Raw genomic sequence first — 19,044 nt, forward strand, 5'->3', positions numbered from 1 at the left:
AACCCACCACAGCAAAAAAAAAAAAAAAAAAAAAAAAAAGCATGGTATGCACAGAGTACATAAGGGTACTGAGGATTTCTTCACACTCAGGAGTCTAACTCCTCTGACCCACTGTCCGTCTCAGCTCTCAGCACCCTCTGGAGAAGGGGGAGCAGCGTTTTCTTCACTCACACAGGCAGCAGCTCAGGCAAAGGCCCTGCCACTGCTCAGGCCACAGCCCTCACGTGAGCAAGCAGCCCAGTGCCACCAGACCTGCCACCAGACCTCTGAGGAGCTCTGAAGTCGAATACAAGGACAGGCAAAGCAGTCACAAAGAACAAGGCAGCCTGGAGGTGGCATGGACCACGCACTCAAAACTCGCTTTTAAAACTAAAAACTATCAACGATATTCTCAGTGAACTAAGAGCAGAAAGCATCGCCAAGAACAGGATGCTATGAAAAAAGAATTGCCAGGGAACAGAGGTCTCTGTTGTTAAAAACAGGACAGCAGAAGTGAAAAATTCACTTCAAGAGATGGAAGATGAGGGAATCTTCCATAGGACAGATCAAAAAAGTCAAAGGGAAAGAAAATAGACGAAGAAAAAAATAAAACAGAGGACCAGTCCTGAGGTCCAACAGGCAGACAGCAGGAGTTCCAAAACAAGAAAACTGAGAAAAACAGGACAGAGGAAATCAAAAGGAATGATTCAAGAAAAGGAACTCAAATTAATGGACTTAAGTTACAAGGGCTGACTTGCGTCTCAGCACAGTGGATGATAACCTACACCCAAGCCTGGCTCTGAGAAATATGCAAATGCTTGGGACTAAGAGAAGATCCTAAAACCTTTAGAAATTATAAAACAGGGCCAACCCTGGATCAGGAGTCAGAGCAGATCCATGCTTCTCAACAGCAACACTGCAAGACAGTAACTAAGAAGCGCTTCCGAGTTCCTAAGGAAAAATGACACCTGGTCTAAAACTGTATCCCCGTCACGTGTCAGGTCACATGGACGAAGACACTGCTGAACATGGAAGTCAGAAACCGCACCTCCCCGGGACCCTTTCTAAGAAGCTACTAGAACAACTATTAAAACCTAGAACTAACCCAAGGCAATAGGTGAGCTAAGAGCTGAGAACAGGGCATCAGAGCCGGGAAGGAGGAAGGGACCCCGCGGGTGACGGTATGGGGCCCCCCACAATGAGACTGCAGCAGGCCGACTCCAGGTCGGAGCAGGGCCGTAGCTCCAGAGATGAAACCAATGGAATGCCGGACGCATTTGAACGCAACCAGGGAAAACTTTAGGGGTGAATGTGTTTTCTAAGCAACAAACAAACAAACAAAAAGAGACAATTAACTCCAGGCAGAATCAAGTATCGGAAAGGAAAGGTACTAAGTAAGCATATACCACATGGCTTGGGTAGCAACAACCTTCACACAGTCAGGCTAATTATCATACAAGCAATGAGGTGTGTTATCACAAGAAACAGTTCCCTGCTCCTCCGGGTGATGTGGGCACAACTTCTGGACTCTGCACACACAGAGCTGATGAAAACAAAAACTAAATTAAAAAAAGATAGTTGTCAAGACTCATCCTTAGCTAATAGTGATAAAATATTCAGAGCAGTTAAGATTGTTTCAAGATGAAAAACTTTTAAAGAAAAGATACAGCACTAAAATGAAATGTAATGTCTGGGTTCTTAACAAAGATTGGCATAAAAAGAATGGGTGTTTTCATTAGTATTGCTCCACAGTTCCTTTTAAGTCAATACAACTCTCCCGTCTACAGGCATTTCAAGTGTTCGGGTAGTCTTCTGATGTTTTTTCCCACCCTGTCCTTCACGTGTAATAAGTATACTTTAAAAAACTTTTAGTTATTCAACAGTGAATTTGGGAAAGCTGGTAAAATTTGGACATTTCACATGTACACAGATATAAAATAATTTTTGTATTTTAAAAGATTCTGTCATTTTCTTCCTGTATTTGCTTTCCTCAGTGACTAGTAATTACAACTTCAGCAAAAACAAAACCAACTCCATGAAAAAATAGAACAGGAAACTCAAACTCCTGCTTGCAGTCCATTTGTTACTTACGTCTTCCTATAAAATAACAACCTTTCATTTGTATCCTGGAAAACAATGACACATAAAAACTAAAACTAGAGAGAAACAAAGCTGAGAAAAAGGGGAGGGGGGGAAGTCGCCGACTTCTTGAATGAGCGAAAGCTTTCAGAGAAAACCGCTTCTCGAGTCTTCCTATACTGTTAGCAACGGAGGGTACATCTCACCGTGGTTAAGGCAGACACTCCTAATAAAGTTCTTTATTGTTCTGGCCACAGTACAATAGCTATTTATATCCATGCTCAAAAGACAACCTATTTAAAGGACAATTTATCCTAATTATTTAGGGCTCTGTGGACAAAAATTAATCCTCAGGTAAATTTCTTTCTTTCTTTTTTTTTTTTGGCCGCATTGGGTCTTCGTTGCTGTGTGCGGGCTTTTCTCTAGTTGCGGCGAATGGGGGCTACTCTTCACTGTGGTTCGCGGGCTTCTCATTGTGGTGGCTTCTCTTATTGTGGAGCACGGGCTCCAGGCACGTGGGTTTCTCACTGTGGTAGCTTCTCTTATTGCGGAGCATGGGCTCTAGGCGTGTGGGCTTCAGTAGTTGTGGCACGCGGGCTCAGTAGTTGTGGCCCGTGGGCTCTAGAGCACAGGCTCAGTAGTTGTGGTGCATGGGCTTAGTTGCTTTGCGACATGTGGGATCTTCCCGGACCATGTGTCCCCTGCATTGGCAGGCAGATTCCTAACCACTGTGCAACCAGGGAAGCCCTGGCAGGCAGATTCTTAACCACTGCGCCACCAGGGAAGTCCCAATCCTCAGGTGATTTTTTTAAAGGTTTTATTGAGTATAATATAACTGACAATGAAATGCACATATTTAAAGTGTACAATCTGATCAGTTTGGGCATACGTATACACCCATGAAACCATCACTCCAATCAATATAATGAACATATCCATTACTCCCTCCCCAGGAAGCTATTGATCTGCTTTCTATCACTGCAGATTATTTTGCATTTTCTAAATTTATAGAAATAAACTCATACAGTGTATGCTCTTTTTTTCTGGTTTCTTTCACACAGCACAATTACGCAGTTTCCCCCACATTGCCAAGTGTATCAGTCATTCACTCCTCTATTCTGAACGTTGAACTGTGTGGCTACGATACCACAGTGTATATCCAGCCTCCTGATAATGGATATTTGGGGCGTTACAAACAAAGCTGTTATGAACATTCGTGTACAAACCTTTGTATGAACGTGTACTTTCATTTCCTTTGGTTACTGACCTAGAACTGGGACTGATGAATCAGATTTTAGGGATATGTCTGACTTTTTAAAAAACTGCCAAACTGTCTTCCAAAGTAATCTCACCATTTTACACTCCCATGGCAGTCCTTCCACACACCTGCCAGCAGCTGGTGTGGTGGTCCTGTCAACTTCAGCCACTGTGACGGGCATGCAGTATGAGCTCACCGTGGTTTTAATCCGTGTTTTCCTAATGGCTAACGATGCTGAACATCTGTCACGTGTGCTATTTGCCATCCATACATCTTTCTTGGTAAAATGTTCACTTTTTTTATTGGGTTATTTTCTCATCATTGAGTTTTGAGAGTTCTTTTTATAGTTTGAATACAAATCCTCTATCAGACATGCAATTTACAAATGTTTTTCTCCTAGTTCTGTGGCTTGGCTTAATTTTCTCCACAGTGCCTGTCAAAGAGCAAGTTTTAAACTCTGATGAAGTTTAATTCATTTTTGTCTTTTATGGCTCATGTTTTTGGTATCCTACCTAAGAAATCTTTGCCTGTTTAAGTCACAGACTTTTCTCCTATGCTTTCTTCTAGAAGTTTTATGGTTTTAGGTTGTACATTTAGGTCTGTGATCAGTTTTGAGTTAATTTCTATATAAAGGGTGAGGTTTGATGAAGGTTCCTTTTTTTCGCATATGGTTATCTGCTCCTGAACCATTTGCTGAAAAGACCGTCTTTTCTTCACTGAACTGCCTTTATACCTTTGTCAATAATCAGTTGACCAGGGTGGTGTGGCGTCCAGGGCCCTTAGCCTGAAGCAGACAAGGCCTGGCCCGCGGGATAGAGCAGACGCCACCGCCAGGCCCCGAGCCGACCCCAGGGTCACCTGCAAGTAGCCGCGGGCGGCGGGAGCCTGAGTTGCTGCCAGTGCTGGCACCAAAACTGACAAGCTGCTCCTAAAATTCACATGGAAATGCAGCATCCCCAGAACAGCCAAGACAATCCTGAAAAAGAAGACCAAACCTAAGAGGACTCACACTTCGCAATTTCAGCATCAAAGCCACAGTACTCAAGACAGAGCAGTGCTGTCCTAACAACAAGAGAGATGAACGGAACTGAGAGTCCAGAAACAACCCCTCACAATTTCGCTCAACGGGTTCTCAACAATGGTGTGAAGACCCTTCAGTGGGGGAAAGAATGGTCTTTTCAACAAATGGTGCTATCCAATAAAGATGTTAAAAAAATTGTAAAATAAACAAACAAACAAATGGCGCTGGACAACAGGACGTCCACATGCAAAAGGACGCATTCGAACCCTACCTCACACCATACACAAAAAATTAATTTAAAATGAATCAAAGACCTAAAGGTAAAAGCAAAAACAATAAAATTCTCAGAAAACACAGGAGTGAACCTTTGCGACCTTGGCTTAGGCAACGATTTCTTAAATATAATACCAAGAGCACAAGGAATGAAAGAAGTAGGTAAACTGGACTTTATCAAAATTAAAAACTTTTGTGTGTCAAAGGACAGCATCAAGAAAATGAAGAAAATTCCCACCCAATGGAAGAAAATATCTGCAAGCCACACGGCCCAGTAATTCCAGTCCTAGGTGTGTATCCAAGAGGAATGGAAGCATTTGTCCACACAAAAACGTGTACATAAATGTTCATAGCAGCATTAATCATAAGAGGCAAAAAGTGGAAACAACCCAGAAGTGCATCAATCAACTGCTGAGTGGATGAACTAAATGTGGTCCATCCACACGGTGGAATATCACTCAGCCAATAAAAAGGGAAGCACTAATACATGATACAACATAGAGAAGCCTTGAAAACATTATTTGCATGAAAGAAACCAATCACGAAAGATCACATATTGTATGATTCCATTCATGTGAAATATTCAGCATAGGCAAGTCCACTGAGGCAGAAAGTAGGTTAGTATTTGCCAGGGACTTGGGGAGAAGTGGGGAAGGACTGCTAATGGGTATATGGGGCTTCTTCCTGGGATGATGGAAATATTAAAATTAAATCGTGGTGATGGTTACAAAATTCTGAATAAATAAAAAAAGCCACTGAACAGTTTAAAATGGATGAATTTTATGTTATGTGAAATCTCATCAGAGGCGTAAAGAAGAAAGTCAATTAGAAAATTTTAAAACCGTCTGATCTTTAAAAATGCCATCAAGGATATTCTCCTGAAGTCTTCAAAACCACCAACTGAGCGCTTTACATGTGAGTGTAGCTCGGGCCCCACTGCCCCGGGGCACGTCGTCTCCTCCCTCTCAGCAGCACCTTTAACACAGGTGCCGAAATCAGGTACTGTGAGTCTTCCAGTGTTTTGTTCGTTTCAGAACTGTTTGGACTGCTCTATAATGTTCTCCATATAAACTTTATTTTATTTTATTTACTATTTATTTATTTACTCAGGCTGCGCTGTGAGGCTTGAGGAATCTTAACTCCCTGACCAGGGACTGAACCTGCGCCCAGGGCAGTGAAAGTGCGGAGTCCTAACCACTGGACCACCAGGGAATTCCCTCCATATAAATTTTAGAATCGTCTTGTTGATTTCTTTTTTTTTTTTTTCCTCTTAAATTTATTTATTTATTTTTGCCTGTGCTGGGTCTTCGCTTCTGTGCGAGGGCTTTCTCTAGTTGCGGCGAGCGGGGACCACTCTTCATCGCGGTGTGCGGGCCTCTCACTGTCGCGGCCTCTCTTGTTGCGGAGCACAGGCTCCAGACGTGAAGGCTCAGTAGTTGTGGCTCACAGGCCCAGTTGCTCCGCGGCAATGTGGGATCTTCCCAGACCAGGGCTCGAACCTGCGTCCCCTGCATTAGCAGGCGGATTCTCAACCACTGCGCCACCAGGGAAGCCCCTCGTCTTGTTGATTTCTAAAACAGAAAAATGCTACTGGGACTTACTTTTGCCGGGCGGTCATGTAAGATGACAGAAAGTTTATAAGTTTAAAGGTACATGGAGTGACGTTCTCCCACTGTCCACAGGTTCTCCCTCTTACAGAACTGTAGTCCTTCCTGACCACAGCGAGCTAGAGAGACCGTGGTTAAATGCCCGAAGCTATGTAACTACAAGGCGCTTCACTTTTCGATCGAGTGTGACAGGGGTCCCAAACCTAAGCACATGCATATCACACATTCGTATCCTACAAGCAGCCACTTATTTACGAGTAGGAGAGTGCAACTCACCTGCAGAGAACAAGCACACAGTTCAAGCTGCGCAAATGAACAGTGTGCTTTATAAATAAGAAGATAGTTGTGTTTTTTTTTAATCTTCCTTGTGTCTTTCCTTTGTGCCTCAAATTACCATCAACAAATGTAGTGTGGGCAGTAAATCCCTTAGGGCATATCAAGTTAGTATCCCAAAAGAAAATGAGTTGGACTGCTGGCTAGTGAAGGATTATCACTTTCCTAAACACAAGAATCCTTTTATCAGTTATCGCATCAGGAAAAGCAAGCTTTTCCCCATAACCAAACCTTTTTCTTTAAGTACCAAAACACTTCATTCAGCTTAACCATTTGGGGTTAGAAGCGTCTTCAACTGAACTTTAACCCAGCTGTCTGCTCTGCTTTCAGAAGATTCACGGCGCCCTATCCTGCCAGCCTGCCACCTCCCCACCCTGATCACAAGGCCCTCCTCTGGGGAAAGGCCACGAGAGGCCAAGTGTCTACGCTGTCAAAGCTCATTTCTTTGCAGAGAGGCTGCGGACTGGGGCCGAGTCCAAGCCCAGTTTGATCAGATGGGCTGTGAGTGGGATCGGAAGGGCTGTGAGTGGGATCTGAGGGGCCTGACGCTCAGCAGTTCCCACACATGCAGGCCTTGTGCACGGGGACCACGCCCGCCACCAGCCCCTCAGGCGATATCCGCCAGCCAGAGGCTGACTGCAGAGGAGAGGAGCCAACACACCCAGCGTTTCAGGGACTCGCTGGGCTCCCCAACCCCAGCAGGCCTTGAAGATGCTGGGGTCCTGAGGTTCTCTGGTTGCTGACACTTGGCTGCTGGTCGCAAGCTCTGGCAACCTCCAAAACCGAAGGGAAGCCTTTCCCATACATCTATGGAGTAACAAGTGATTTGCACAATGCAGGACTTCCCAAATCAAATGAGGGTTTTATCCTTGTGGTATTAAAAGTACTTGAAGTATTTTGATGTAGCTACACTCTTTGAAAGGTTAGTAGGCTGCACAGTATAAGTACTAGATACTAACCAGAAGTTGCTATGCCTGAGAACACTCCCCAGTAAAGCTGGAAGCAGATTTTCCTTATCAATCAGTTTCCTACGATGCATGTGGTCAAAGGAGAACCTCGCACAACAATGGGGTAGCAACAGAACCCCGGTGACACAGCCAGCCACGCACACGCAGCTAAGCGGGACCAGGAAACTCAGTCTGGCCAGTAAGACATAAGTGGAAGTGTCTAGTGGCTTTTTTTTGCCACACCTCGCGGCATTTGGGAACCTAGTTCCCCGACCAGGGATCGAACCCGCGCTCCTGGCAGTGGAAGCGAGGAGCCCTAACCACTGGACTGCCAGGGAAGTCCCTCTAGTGGCTGTTTTGAAGAATGCTCCATGAAAAAGAGGTAAAAGTAACCTTTCACTCTCCTCTTCATCCCATGTCCTGTTGCCTGGAATGAAAACGTGAGGGCTGGAGTCCTGGCTGCCATCTTGGACCATGAGGCTAAGGGCCACCTCCTAGAGATGTCAAAGCAGTCAACTGGAGGGAACCTGGCTCCCTACGTATTTTATGGAGCACAGATGCCATTCCAGCCCCAGGGCCGACTCCTTGTACACTCCGATGTTGTTTAAGCCACTGTTATCGTAGATCTGTGATTCTAATAAACAGTATGCCTCAATTTTCACAATTCTCTACTTTAGCCAACTCTGGTGACCAGCCACCAGCAGCTGAGCATGTCAGTCTAGAGAATGTTCCCCACACACACCAAGGAGTTTCTGTCATCCAGGAGGTACAGAAGAACAACAGCTCATCTTTGCAGCCACTTACTATATCCAGACCCTGTACTGAATGCTTTGAATGAACTGTCTCATTTAATTCTCCCCCAAACTCCATCCTGTTTGACTGAATGGAGGTGCTGGGGCACAGAGAAGTCCAGCACTGTCCTCGGTCACACGGCGAACAGGGACACAACAGGACTGCGCACTCCAGGCTGTGGCCGAGCCCAGCCCCTCCTCCTCGTGGAGCCTGCTGAGGTCCAGGGGGAGCAGCCCCCCCAGGCCCAACAAGTCCACCGTGGAGACGGTCCACCCACAGGGCCCAGTCCCCACTTCTGTCTCCCGCAGCCGTGGCACAGTGCTTTGCAAAAGACTCGTCTTTTATTTAGAGACATAAAAGTACCACTTCAGGGTAAATGTTTCCTTCCTATCCCTTAGAGGAGAAAAGGAAAAAAAAACTTAGCATCTTACCTCAAAGGAACATTCAACATTTCTTTCATTTTTTTTGTGTGATAATCCCTTCAGGTCTATCTTTTCAACACTCACTGTAGAGGTAAACAAAACAAAACAAAACAACAACAAACAAAATTATAAAAATGAAGTAAGAGCTTGAAATACATATGATTAGTTTGCATCGATACATTAGCAACTTTTCACAGTACGGCTCCCAACACCCAGCCCCGTCTCCTCTGTGGGGGGGTGAGCTTGCCAGGAACGAGGAGGCTGCTCGCGCGGGAATCGAGGGCGAAGTTGAAAGTGACACAGGAAAAACAGGCGAAAAATAAAAACAAATCATAGAACAGAAAGAGATCGGTGCTTGAAAATGCACAAGGGCACAGACCGTAATTGTAACTGAAGAGTAGTTATGATCTGTTCTCATTTCTGAAAAACGAATGCTCAACGTTTTCCACTGTGACTATTTAGAGACACAGCTGCCCAGAACCTCTCACTGGCATCTCCTCACCTCCTCCTCCTCGGACAAAGCCAGGCTGGAGGTGTGAGGAGAGCAGCTGCAGAGGAGACCCTGCAGGCCCCCAGCACTGCCTCTGCAAAACAGAGCAAGGACGGGCAGAGGCCGCAGTTGCACAGGTGGACGGGGATGAGAAAAGGTCGTCACCGTTAGAGTTCCAAAGCCATCACCTCTGCACACCTCCCTTTTCACACGCAAGGGTGCATTTTTTTTTTCTCCTCAAAAAAGAAAACGATACAATTAAGCTTCTAAGCCCTTAAGCTTTAAGATGCAAATACTTGAGCACAAATATTTGTTGAAAATAAAACAGCACTTAGCAAACATGATGTAGTTTCCAAACTCCCAAACCACATTAAGGTACGTATGTCCTATTTCTGATTCAAATACTAAAGTTTCTCAAGTACCGAGTCAACTGATTCCTCAAGCTTATGAGCCTTGGGCAGGCACACAGGCGGTCAGCTCTTACGCAAAGACCCTGGCGAATGAGGGAGGCTTTTCTTTCTGAACAGCACACACACCTTCTTGCACTATTTTTCACCAACATTTCCAGAGGTGCCCTGGCTGTGCACTATGGGGATTTCCACAAAGCTTCAAAACCTGTCTAGCATGACACACTCAACATAACTTATTAAAGCTATTAAGTTACACTTTCTGCAGACGCCCCATCTCCTGGTCGGACATACCTTCCATAGTTTTCTCCGGGCCACGCCCAGAAAGCTTTGTGCTCAAAAGTTTGGAGGGAAAATCTGAGAAACTCCTTTTTGTAGGCTGCCCGTGTACATTAGCATATTAAAGGCTCTGAGAAGTCCTGCAACAAATAAATCTACATTTTTAAACCACAATTCCTCAATTTCTTCGGCCACAGAACTCTCTCCTCCCCTAACACGTCTGAGCACCCCAGAGAGCAACGAGCAGCTCTGTGCACCGGGCTTCGGAGAAGGTTCTGACCCTGCACTGCCCACTGCTGCAGCCACTGACTACACGGGACCACTTAAGTTGTTACTAATTACAATTGAGTAAAATTAAAAATCTCACTCCTCGGTTGCACTAACCCCATTTTAAGCGTTTCCACACGTGGCTAGCAGCTACCATACTGCAGCAGACACAGAAGCCCGCTCATCCCAGGGAGCTCTACTGGGCGGCACTGTTCTAAGCGAGGGGCAGGCAGGCTGCAGGCTGCCCTCGGCCTGTCTGTCTGTGTAAACGGGCTCCAGGGCACACAGCCACGCCGTGGGCCGACGTACCGTCAATGGGTGCTCTCCACCCTGCGACGGCAGAGCCCGGCGGCGGTGCCAGACTCCGCATGCTTCCCAGAGCCAGAAATACTGATTTTCTGGACCTTTGCAGAAAAAAGGATGCCAATCCCTGCCCTAAACCAACAACTGTTCATTCACCAACTCGTCTTACAAAGCTCCTGCTGTGTCCCGGGCCATGTTCCAAGGGCTGGGCACACAGCGATCAGCACCGTCGATGGGTTCTCGCACTCACAGAGGTTACGGCCTGTTGGGGAAAAGCACTTTCACGCCCTGAATTTTCCTCATGAGTCTCCCTAATTTTATAAAGTTGCATCAGGATTGATATGGATCTTGGGAGACACTAGAACCCATTTGGTTTAGAGTATTTTAAGCTTAAAATAGCTCACAGGAAGGAAATTACTCTAAAGAAAAAAATAAGAATGTTTTCTTCCTTTCTGGCAAAACAAAGAAAACACTACATTTAGCAGCTGTGCACTGCCCGACCTCACTCAGTGAAACTACTCACTGTTCCTGTCTGACTTCCCCAGTCAGATTGTCAGCAAATAAACAGCTCTTATGTTTTCCCAATCACTATTTTTAAAAACTTACCCACAATGACCTCACCCTAATCCAGATCCTTTACTTTTTTAAACAACAGAATATACAAAGTCAATGAATACAGAAAAATGTTATTCGGCATTTTCCCAGGCCACAGAACACCAAGGTGTACCTAAAAGTTCCAGGACTGAGTATGAGGATTTATGAAAAAAAAAGAAAAAAACCCCAACTGGACTGAAAGCGGGAAGTGACTCATATCTGGACAGGAAAATGTGAAAAGCAGATGAATGTTACTCAGCTGTTTTCAAATAAAAGAGGCATTTTGGACCACAGGACTGAAATGTTTGTGAGACCTCTTCAAAATCACCAGCCCACCTGACTCGGTGTTCTGTGTCCGCGCCATCGGCCCTCTGCAGGCAGCTGCAGCGGCCCCGGCACTGCCAGGATGGCTCTGGACCAGATACACGGCCGGCCGACGAGTTCTGCTGCTTTTCTCTTGGTGCCGCGCCCACTGTGTGGCCACTCGGGGCTCTGAGGGTGGGAGGACGGCCTGCTGGGGCAGGGGCGAAGGGGGTGGGAGAGATCGTGCAGACGGATTTCTGTAGCAGACGAGAGTGGCGCCGGTGGCTAACACAAGGGGCGGCTGGGGGGTGCTGAACTGGGCGGGCTTCAAAGGTGTGTAAGCATACTCTCGATTTTGGAACTATTAAAGACTGTTTATAAAAATGAAAACATGAAAAATGCTTATAATATTACCTGAAAAATTATAAACTGTATGTATAACATGATTATAGTTGTTTAAAATGTTAAAGAAAGACTGACTAAAAATAAATTATCAAAAATGATAGGGCTGGGCTTCCCTGGTGGCGCAGTGGTTGAGAGTCCGCCTGCCGATGCAGGGGACGCAGGTTTGTGCCCCGGTCTGGGAGGATCCCACATGCCGCGGAGCGGCTGGGCCCGTGAGCCATGGCCGCTGGGCCTGCGCATCCGGAGCCTGTGCTCCGCAATGGGAGACGCGACAACAGTGAGAGGCCCACGTACTGGGAAAAAAAAAAAAAAAAAATGATACGGTTAATTGTGTTTGGTTGTGGAATTATGTGGGTAGTTTCCCTGCCAAATTTCTGTAATGTGGTTTCATAATTTTAGAGTGTTTACCTACACGCATATAAATTTGTTGACGACCCACTTAAAGTCTACCGGTAGATAATGCGGCCTCCCTCCCTCCCACCACCCTCAGGAGCCCTGTAGACTGTGTCATCTGTCACACACGAAGTCCCAGTACTTTCTGAAAAGTGTCAGCAAACTTGTGTCAACTTGAGGGGCTAGATACCAAACCATCACCTGCAGGGAGAGAACGCATCCAAAGACAGGATTAGCACCAACTGGAAAGACCCCGGGCCCAAACGGGCGCGATGGGAAGAGCGCTAGGGGGCTGGGAAGGACGTGAGCCTCGCTGGGGTCCAGACTGTGCAGAGGCTCAGGGCAGGGCACCCAGGGCTGGGACCCTGGGACTCGAGGCCACCAGCCTGCTCTCACGTAGAGGTGCAAAGAGCAAGGTGGTGTGCTGTCTGCTTTTAACATTTCATGTGTTCAAACCTTTCTTCTTTTCTTATTCACGACGTACACTAGGAATTCTCCTCAAATCTTACAAGTTAGAGCACACCGCCTTCACTAAGATGTGTAATTGCACTGAACTACCATTTTTATAATTGGATCAATGCCTAATTTAAAAACCAGAACACTAACGTAACTGAAAAAGGAGGGAGGGAGGGAGATGTGCATACAAGAGACTGCAAAAGGCCCCGCAGTAACAGCCCAGGCAAGCATCCCCAAAGGCCTGAGCGGGGTCTGGCGGAGTCACAGATGATTTCCACACCGCCAGGACCAGAAAACCACTCCCCGGACCTCAGACCGGGGAGCTCCTGCTAAAACCGCCACAGCCTAAGGGCCACCTTCGCTCAGCCTAACTGCCACAGCCTAAGGGCCACCAAGGGCCTTCAAACAATCTACAGGAGCTGATGGCCGGCCGCCTCACACCGAGAGAACACGACACCTCGAGATGATGGCTTTAATATGTCCCAAGACTGCGGCCCTCTTTTGGAACATTTTCCCTAAAGTCTTCTAGAAAAAACCGGGTGGTTGGTAGTTTTCTGCCAATTATGTGTTTTACTTGATTTCAAAGTATCTTTATTAAATAGCTTAATTCTGTACACTCAATAACAAGAAACCGAAAATTACCAAAACTGTGCCAAAAGAAAGCACAGTAAAGTGGGTATTATTCATGCGTAAAGGCAAAGATGGAGACAGTCATGCTCCAGCACAACACCGTCCTCTCTCCAGTTCTATACAACAATACTCAGTGTCTTCATACTTAAAGACACTAAACCAGACTAATATTTGAGATGCCTCCAGCTTTACAATCGTTATAAATGAAATCTAGTTTTCATCTAAAACTTGAAAACCTGTATTCTTAAAAGTCTCAGTTGAATGATGGCGTTCCTAAAATATCAAGTTACTTTCTCACTTTCATTTAGTTGTCTGTGTTGATGGGAATAATTTTTTAAAAACACTGCTTCTTTTAACTGTCCTTAAAATTCAAACATTCACTACTATGCTGATTAAACTGATCCTCTTTCCTACATCTTTTTAGGTCATGTCATATTTAAGAACTCTGTAACTTATTTTTTCTTTGATTTTTTTTTTATCATCTAGCTACCTTGCATTAATTTGATTTGTTAGTTCTCCAGAAATATAGAAACAAAAGCAGTACCTGATCCAGAAAACATAGAGCTGATAAAACGTATTTCTAAAGTAGCAAAAGTAGGAAATGAACACACATTCCATTGGAATGGTTAGTGATATGGCACTTGAATCTAGGGGCCTGAGGAATTCACTTGTTTATGTATTAAGGCAAAGGTTTTATTCAGCCTTAGTACGCACGAGGCACAGGAGCAGCCGTAAGTGATGGAAAAAGGACACAGTTCACAGCAGTGCTATGGGGCTAGACCTCAAAGGGAAGGGCCCAGCGGGCAGAGCGACACGGCGGTCAAGGCCCAGGGATGACAGCACCTGTGCTGGACGAAGCTGTGCGGTGGCGGGGATGGGTGACAGGAGGCCAGGGCAGAGAGGACAGACCCACAACCCACTCGGCAGGGCCAGGGAAGCCAAGGGGCTCTGCAGTCAGACAGACTGTCTGAAACGTGACACTTTCCAGCTCCGTGACCTTGGGCGCAGTTATTTAATCCCTGAACAAAACGAGCTCTGTGGGACTGCGGCATCACCTGGCGGGCTTCCACAAACTCCAAGCGGCTTCCCGAGGAAGGCTGTCCCTGAGAATCTTCACAATCAATAGTACAGAGAAAAAGGTAATGCTTTCACTTCACGTGTACTTGAGTTTCCTTTTCTACTCTCTTCTAACACAAGTGTTGGGATCACAGCTTATCTCAGGAACGCTGCTTATCTGTGACTCAGTTCTCCTGTCTGTGAAATGGGGACTGTTCTTAGAACGAACCAGCTTATACCTGAGCCCCACAGGTTCTTAGGAAGATCAGATGAGTTAATGTATGTAACGAGCTTGGACACCACCTGACAAGAGCACTCAGGGTTTCAGACTGTCCTTACTGCTGTCCCGAGCTTCAGTACTGAAGAAATACAAAAGTCTGACCTCTTTACAAGCTAAACTGTGTCACTGAAAACTTCTAAGAAGCAGAGACAACCCACAACAGAAGTGGGATACAGAAAATACAGCAAGAAAACTTTAATAACACTCAGAGTGGCTTCAGACTTTCCGAAGAGCAGTGACAGGGCACCGGGCAAAGTGCGAACAACAAAACCAGGTTTACCTGCTGGTCAGTTTCTGGGCGGAGGAGACCATCATCCCCAGGGCCACTGGCTGGAGAATACCGCAGATAATTAGCAAGGTCCGACTGTTCTCTAAGGATTATGATGTCTGAGAGCAGACAATAACGGTCCTACCAGAGATCTGCCTTCCCGCACCCAGGCACATCGGCAAGAGAGTGACAGACACAGCCGTTCAACTGGCAATTATATTAAAAAACAGGAACGAGAGGGTCTTGACAATTGTGCCTACAGGAAAAAGCACAATGGTGAAGGAAAGGCCTTCCCCTTAAGACTGCAAGGGTGTAGGACACAGGCTCCAAAGGTGCGGGGACGGGCTGGGGACAAAGGAAGCAACGCCCCATCGGGAGGCACTCCTCCCTGGGCAACACATGCAAGGAAGAGGTCCCTCGGAGCGAGTGAGCGACAACCACCCACCCGGAAACTGAGGTCCTGCTGTGTCTTCAGAGAGACTGACCCTCCAGCTGAGCCAGAGGTGAGCTGACCATGCGCTCCCAGGGCTGCTAGGAGCGCGATCTTCCCCACACACACACACGGAGCGCGTTTCCAGGCACCCGCGCCCGGCTCTCAACCAGGAGGCCCAGAGAGCCCTGTCTCTCCCCAGCAAGCCCCCCAAAACCCGCACAGCTGGCTGGGGGACAGCCAGCCCGACTCTGTCTAGTGTGGCTGAACAAAGCCAGACCTTCAAGAACCAGGGAGCTCGGCCTCCTCCCAGACGTGCCCTGCCGTCTCCAGAGCTGCACTGTCCACGCTGAGCTAGTGCAACTGCATGAAATAAATCTAAAAGTTCAGGCCCTTACTTGCGTGAGCCACGTTTTCCAGGCTCGGAAGGCACGCGTGGCTGGTGGCGACTGCCTCAGTGCAGAGAGAACATACCGTTACTGCACAGAGCGCTAAAGGACGGCGCTGCCCTACAATTCAGGACCCACTGCAGTGTGGGGCGGGGAGAGGCACAACAACTTTCACTTTTTCCCCCTTAATAAACATCAAGATGTGAGATGTTTACAGCCGAGATCCACTCGTGTGTAACTTGCAGAAATTAGAAAAACAGTACATCTTACTAAGACTAGCATCCCCAAAGATGAGAGCATTTAACCAAACTCCACTGCGAACGTCTCCCCCTACATCCGACACTGCTCCCCTCTGACCCTGCAGACCAAGCGCTCACCTCTGGAGTGCTTCCCTCCAGGCCTCTTGGGCAGCGACTCCTCAGTGGAATGCGCGGATGTGTGCAGGGCGTTCTCCAAACTGTTACCGACACTGCTGACGGGGGTCTCCGTCCTGGGAGTGACCTCAGGGGACAAAAATAGAAACATCTTATTTTCTTCCATGTAGTTCATATGGAATGATTCCATTTTTATTTAAAAGACATTTAAGTTTATTGTAGCTTCAAACTTTTCCATAAAATGTGTATTACTAGTGCAACTAGAAAGCACTTCCGGCAAAAGACAAAAATTTCACCAACCCACTCCTCACCACTGAAATTTAAAAACACCCCCAGTTTGAGCAAACATGGAAGTTCATGTCTTGTGCCCGTGGTTCACTCGCTGGATAGAAACTGTTAACCAAGCCATCAGGAATCATGTACCTATATGTGAGGCACAACCTGATTTTTTATTTCTTCAAATCATAGAGTTTCCTATAAAATTAATTACACAGCAGGACTTAATACAGTCCTTCTACAAATCTTGAAAAAAGAATAATAAAATGCTTTAAAAAAAAAAACCCAGTAAAGAACAGAATACAGCTTGATCTATTTGGGGGGGCACATTTCTAAAAAGCAGATTCTAACATTACATTACAATTCCACTTCTGGGCATTTGTCATACAAAGTACTTACACGTGAGAAAGACGTGGGGTGGGACGCTCACTGCAGCACTTCTAACAGTAAGATACTGACAACACCTTAAACAGCTACTAATAGAGACCCAATAAGTAAAGGACTGCTGCCCACAGATCCCCACTCTGCACGGTAAGGAAAGCTCACCTAGACCAAGTGTCCAAAACAAGCCAGAAGGAGTGTTCCATGCCCCCTCCCGTCTTAGGGTTACAGTGAACGTGTCCATGTGTAAATAAACAGTCAGGGCCCGGAAGGATACGGCAAACTCGTAACCGTAAGCGATTTCAAGAAATGAGAGGAGGCTTTCTTGGGCAGGGTGGGGAGGGTGCAATAACTTTCTTTTTTTCCCCGTAATAATGACCAGTATTTGAAAATTTTATAGCCAAATATATTTACTACTTGTAGGATTCAGAAGAATAAAAATGACCCATGCTTTAATGTCTTCATATTCACAATTTAATGTACATCAAAATTTCAAAGGACAGTAGAGAAAAATTAAAATTTTAAAGTTTATCAAAAGAGGTGAGTTTTAAAAGGTGGAGAGGGGCTTCCCTGGTGGGGTAGTGGTTAAGAATCCGCCTGCCAATGCAGGGGACACGGGTTCAAGCCCTGGTCCGGGAAGACCCCACATGCCACGGAGCAACTAAGCCTGTGTGTGACAACTACTGAGACTGCGCTCTAGAAACTGCAAGCCACAACTACTGAGCCCACATGCCACAACTACTGAAGCCCGTGTGCTCGAGCCCGCACTCCACGACAAGCAAAGCCACCGCAATGAGAAGCCCACGCACCACAACGAAGGAGTAGCCCCCGCTCGCCGCAACTAGAGAATAGCCCGCGCCCAGCAACGAAGACCCAACGCAGCCAAAAGTGAATGAATGAATGAATGAATGAAAAAAAAAAAAGGTGGAGAAACACCAGGCTACATACACAACGAAGGAGAAGATTTGGGGAAAAGTGGAGCCCGCCTTCTGGTCCCAGCCCTGACCCGTGTCAGGAAGCTCTCTGGCCTTCACTGTCCCTGGTTCTCCTTGTTACCTGGACAGCAGGTGGGCGGCAGCACAGCCCCGTGCCCTGCTGTGCAAAGCCCGGGCCCGGGGCATCAGGCAGAGGCAGAGGGCGTGGAGCAGGCGGAGGTGGCACCACTCCTGCAGGGCAGGACGGCACATGCCATCTCGGAGACAGGACACCCAACCCTTCACAGACGGAGCCGCAGCGACACCGCAGGCTGTCCACAACAAGCTCCGCCTGCTCTGCCTGCCAGCCTCTGGCCAGGAAGGCCTCCTGCTGTGCACGGGGCCACGCAAGGACCCCACGCAGGGACAGCAACTCACGGCAGGTCTGCTTAGTCTGCAAGTTTATGCAGCTGGAGGAAAGAACTCCTCCCCACCCAGTACTCCTCCAAAAGGTCAATTCATTTGATAACATTTACCAAGATGTTATCAAGACAGCTACATTTTTCAGTTACTTATATTTATAGTTTAACTAAACTGGATTATTTCCTTTAGGTGTGGCAAAGTTTCTTTCATCATCCAATGGTCAGAGTATCCCAGAAATGAACTTCTCTCCTATTAAATAAGATAATACCACTAACAGGTACAAGTAATTACTCAAAGAGCAAGATTTTAAATTCTGAACAGTAAATATTACTTTGGGAAACAACTCAGGAGGTTACTATTTTCAGCTACACACTGAACATAATGGCAGCAGACTCCCTGCATCTGACCTGACTCCTAGGAACCCCTGTGTTCTCTTAGCTGCCCTGGCAAGTCATTCTAAGTCCTGGTCCTAAGAAGAGAGAGGCTGAGCTGTCTCAACAACCGACAAAGGAAACACTGGGCCTGCTGGCCAGTGAGGAACCTCTCTGCCCCAAGCAGAGACACACATGCCCCTGCCCACCCTGCAACAGCCCAAATGGCGAGAGCAGAAAGCCATCCTCCAGACTCAGCCTGTGGGGAGGTGGATGCAAGAGTGGACCAAGTGCCCTCCAGTCCCTCTGGTTAATACTGTGGCTGGAGAACGCAGCTTGTGAGCAGGGGAAGCAGATCCGCACAGGGTTCTCAGCCCTGACTGCAGCCGGAACCCCAGGGCACTAAAAGAATGCAGGCCATGGGCTTCCCTGGTGGCGCAGTGGTTGAGAGTCCGCCTGCCGATGCAGGGAACGTGGGTTCGTGCCCCGGTCCGGGAAGATCCCACGTGCCGCGGAGCGGCTGGGCCCGTGAGCCATGGCCGCTGAGACTGCGCGTCCGGATCCTGTGCTCCACAACGGGAGAGGCCACAACAGTGAGAGGCCCGCGTACCGCAAAAAAAAAAAAAAAAAAAAAAAAAAAAAAA

The 19,044-nt window shown here is 46.9% G+C and overlaps 1 protein-coding gene across 1 annotated transcript in view; it reads right to left on the minus strand.

Annotated features, from left to right (window-relative positions):
- ZCCHC14 (zinc finger CCHC-type containing 14) overlaps window positions 1-19,044 on the minus strand; it is a 55,908-nt gene that overhangs the window by 13,743 nt on the left and 23,121 nt on the right. Inside the window, exons 2-3 of the mRNA XM_007468426.1 lie at window positions 16,039-16,162; window positions 8,721-8,794 (exon numbers count right to left, since the gene is read on the minus strand). Coding sequence (XP_007468488.1) covers window positions 8,721-8,794; window positions 16,039-16,162 — 198 coding nt within the window. The remainder of the gene's footprint in view (window positions 1-8,720; window positions 8,795-16,038; window positions 16,163-19,044) is intronic.

This window comes from Lipotes vexillifer, unplaced genomic scaffold (genome assembly GCF_000442215.2).
Source record: "Lipotes vexillifer unplaced genomic scaffold, Lipotes_vexillifer_v1.1 scaffold23, whole genome shotgun sequence".
Classification (NCBI taxonomy): domain Eukaryota; kingdom Metazoa; phylum Chordata; class Mammalia; order Artiodactyla; family Lipotidae; genus Lipotes; species Lipotes vexillifer.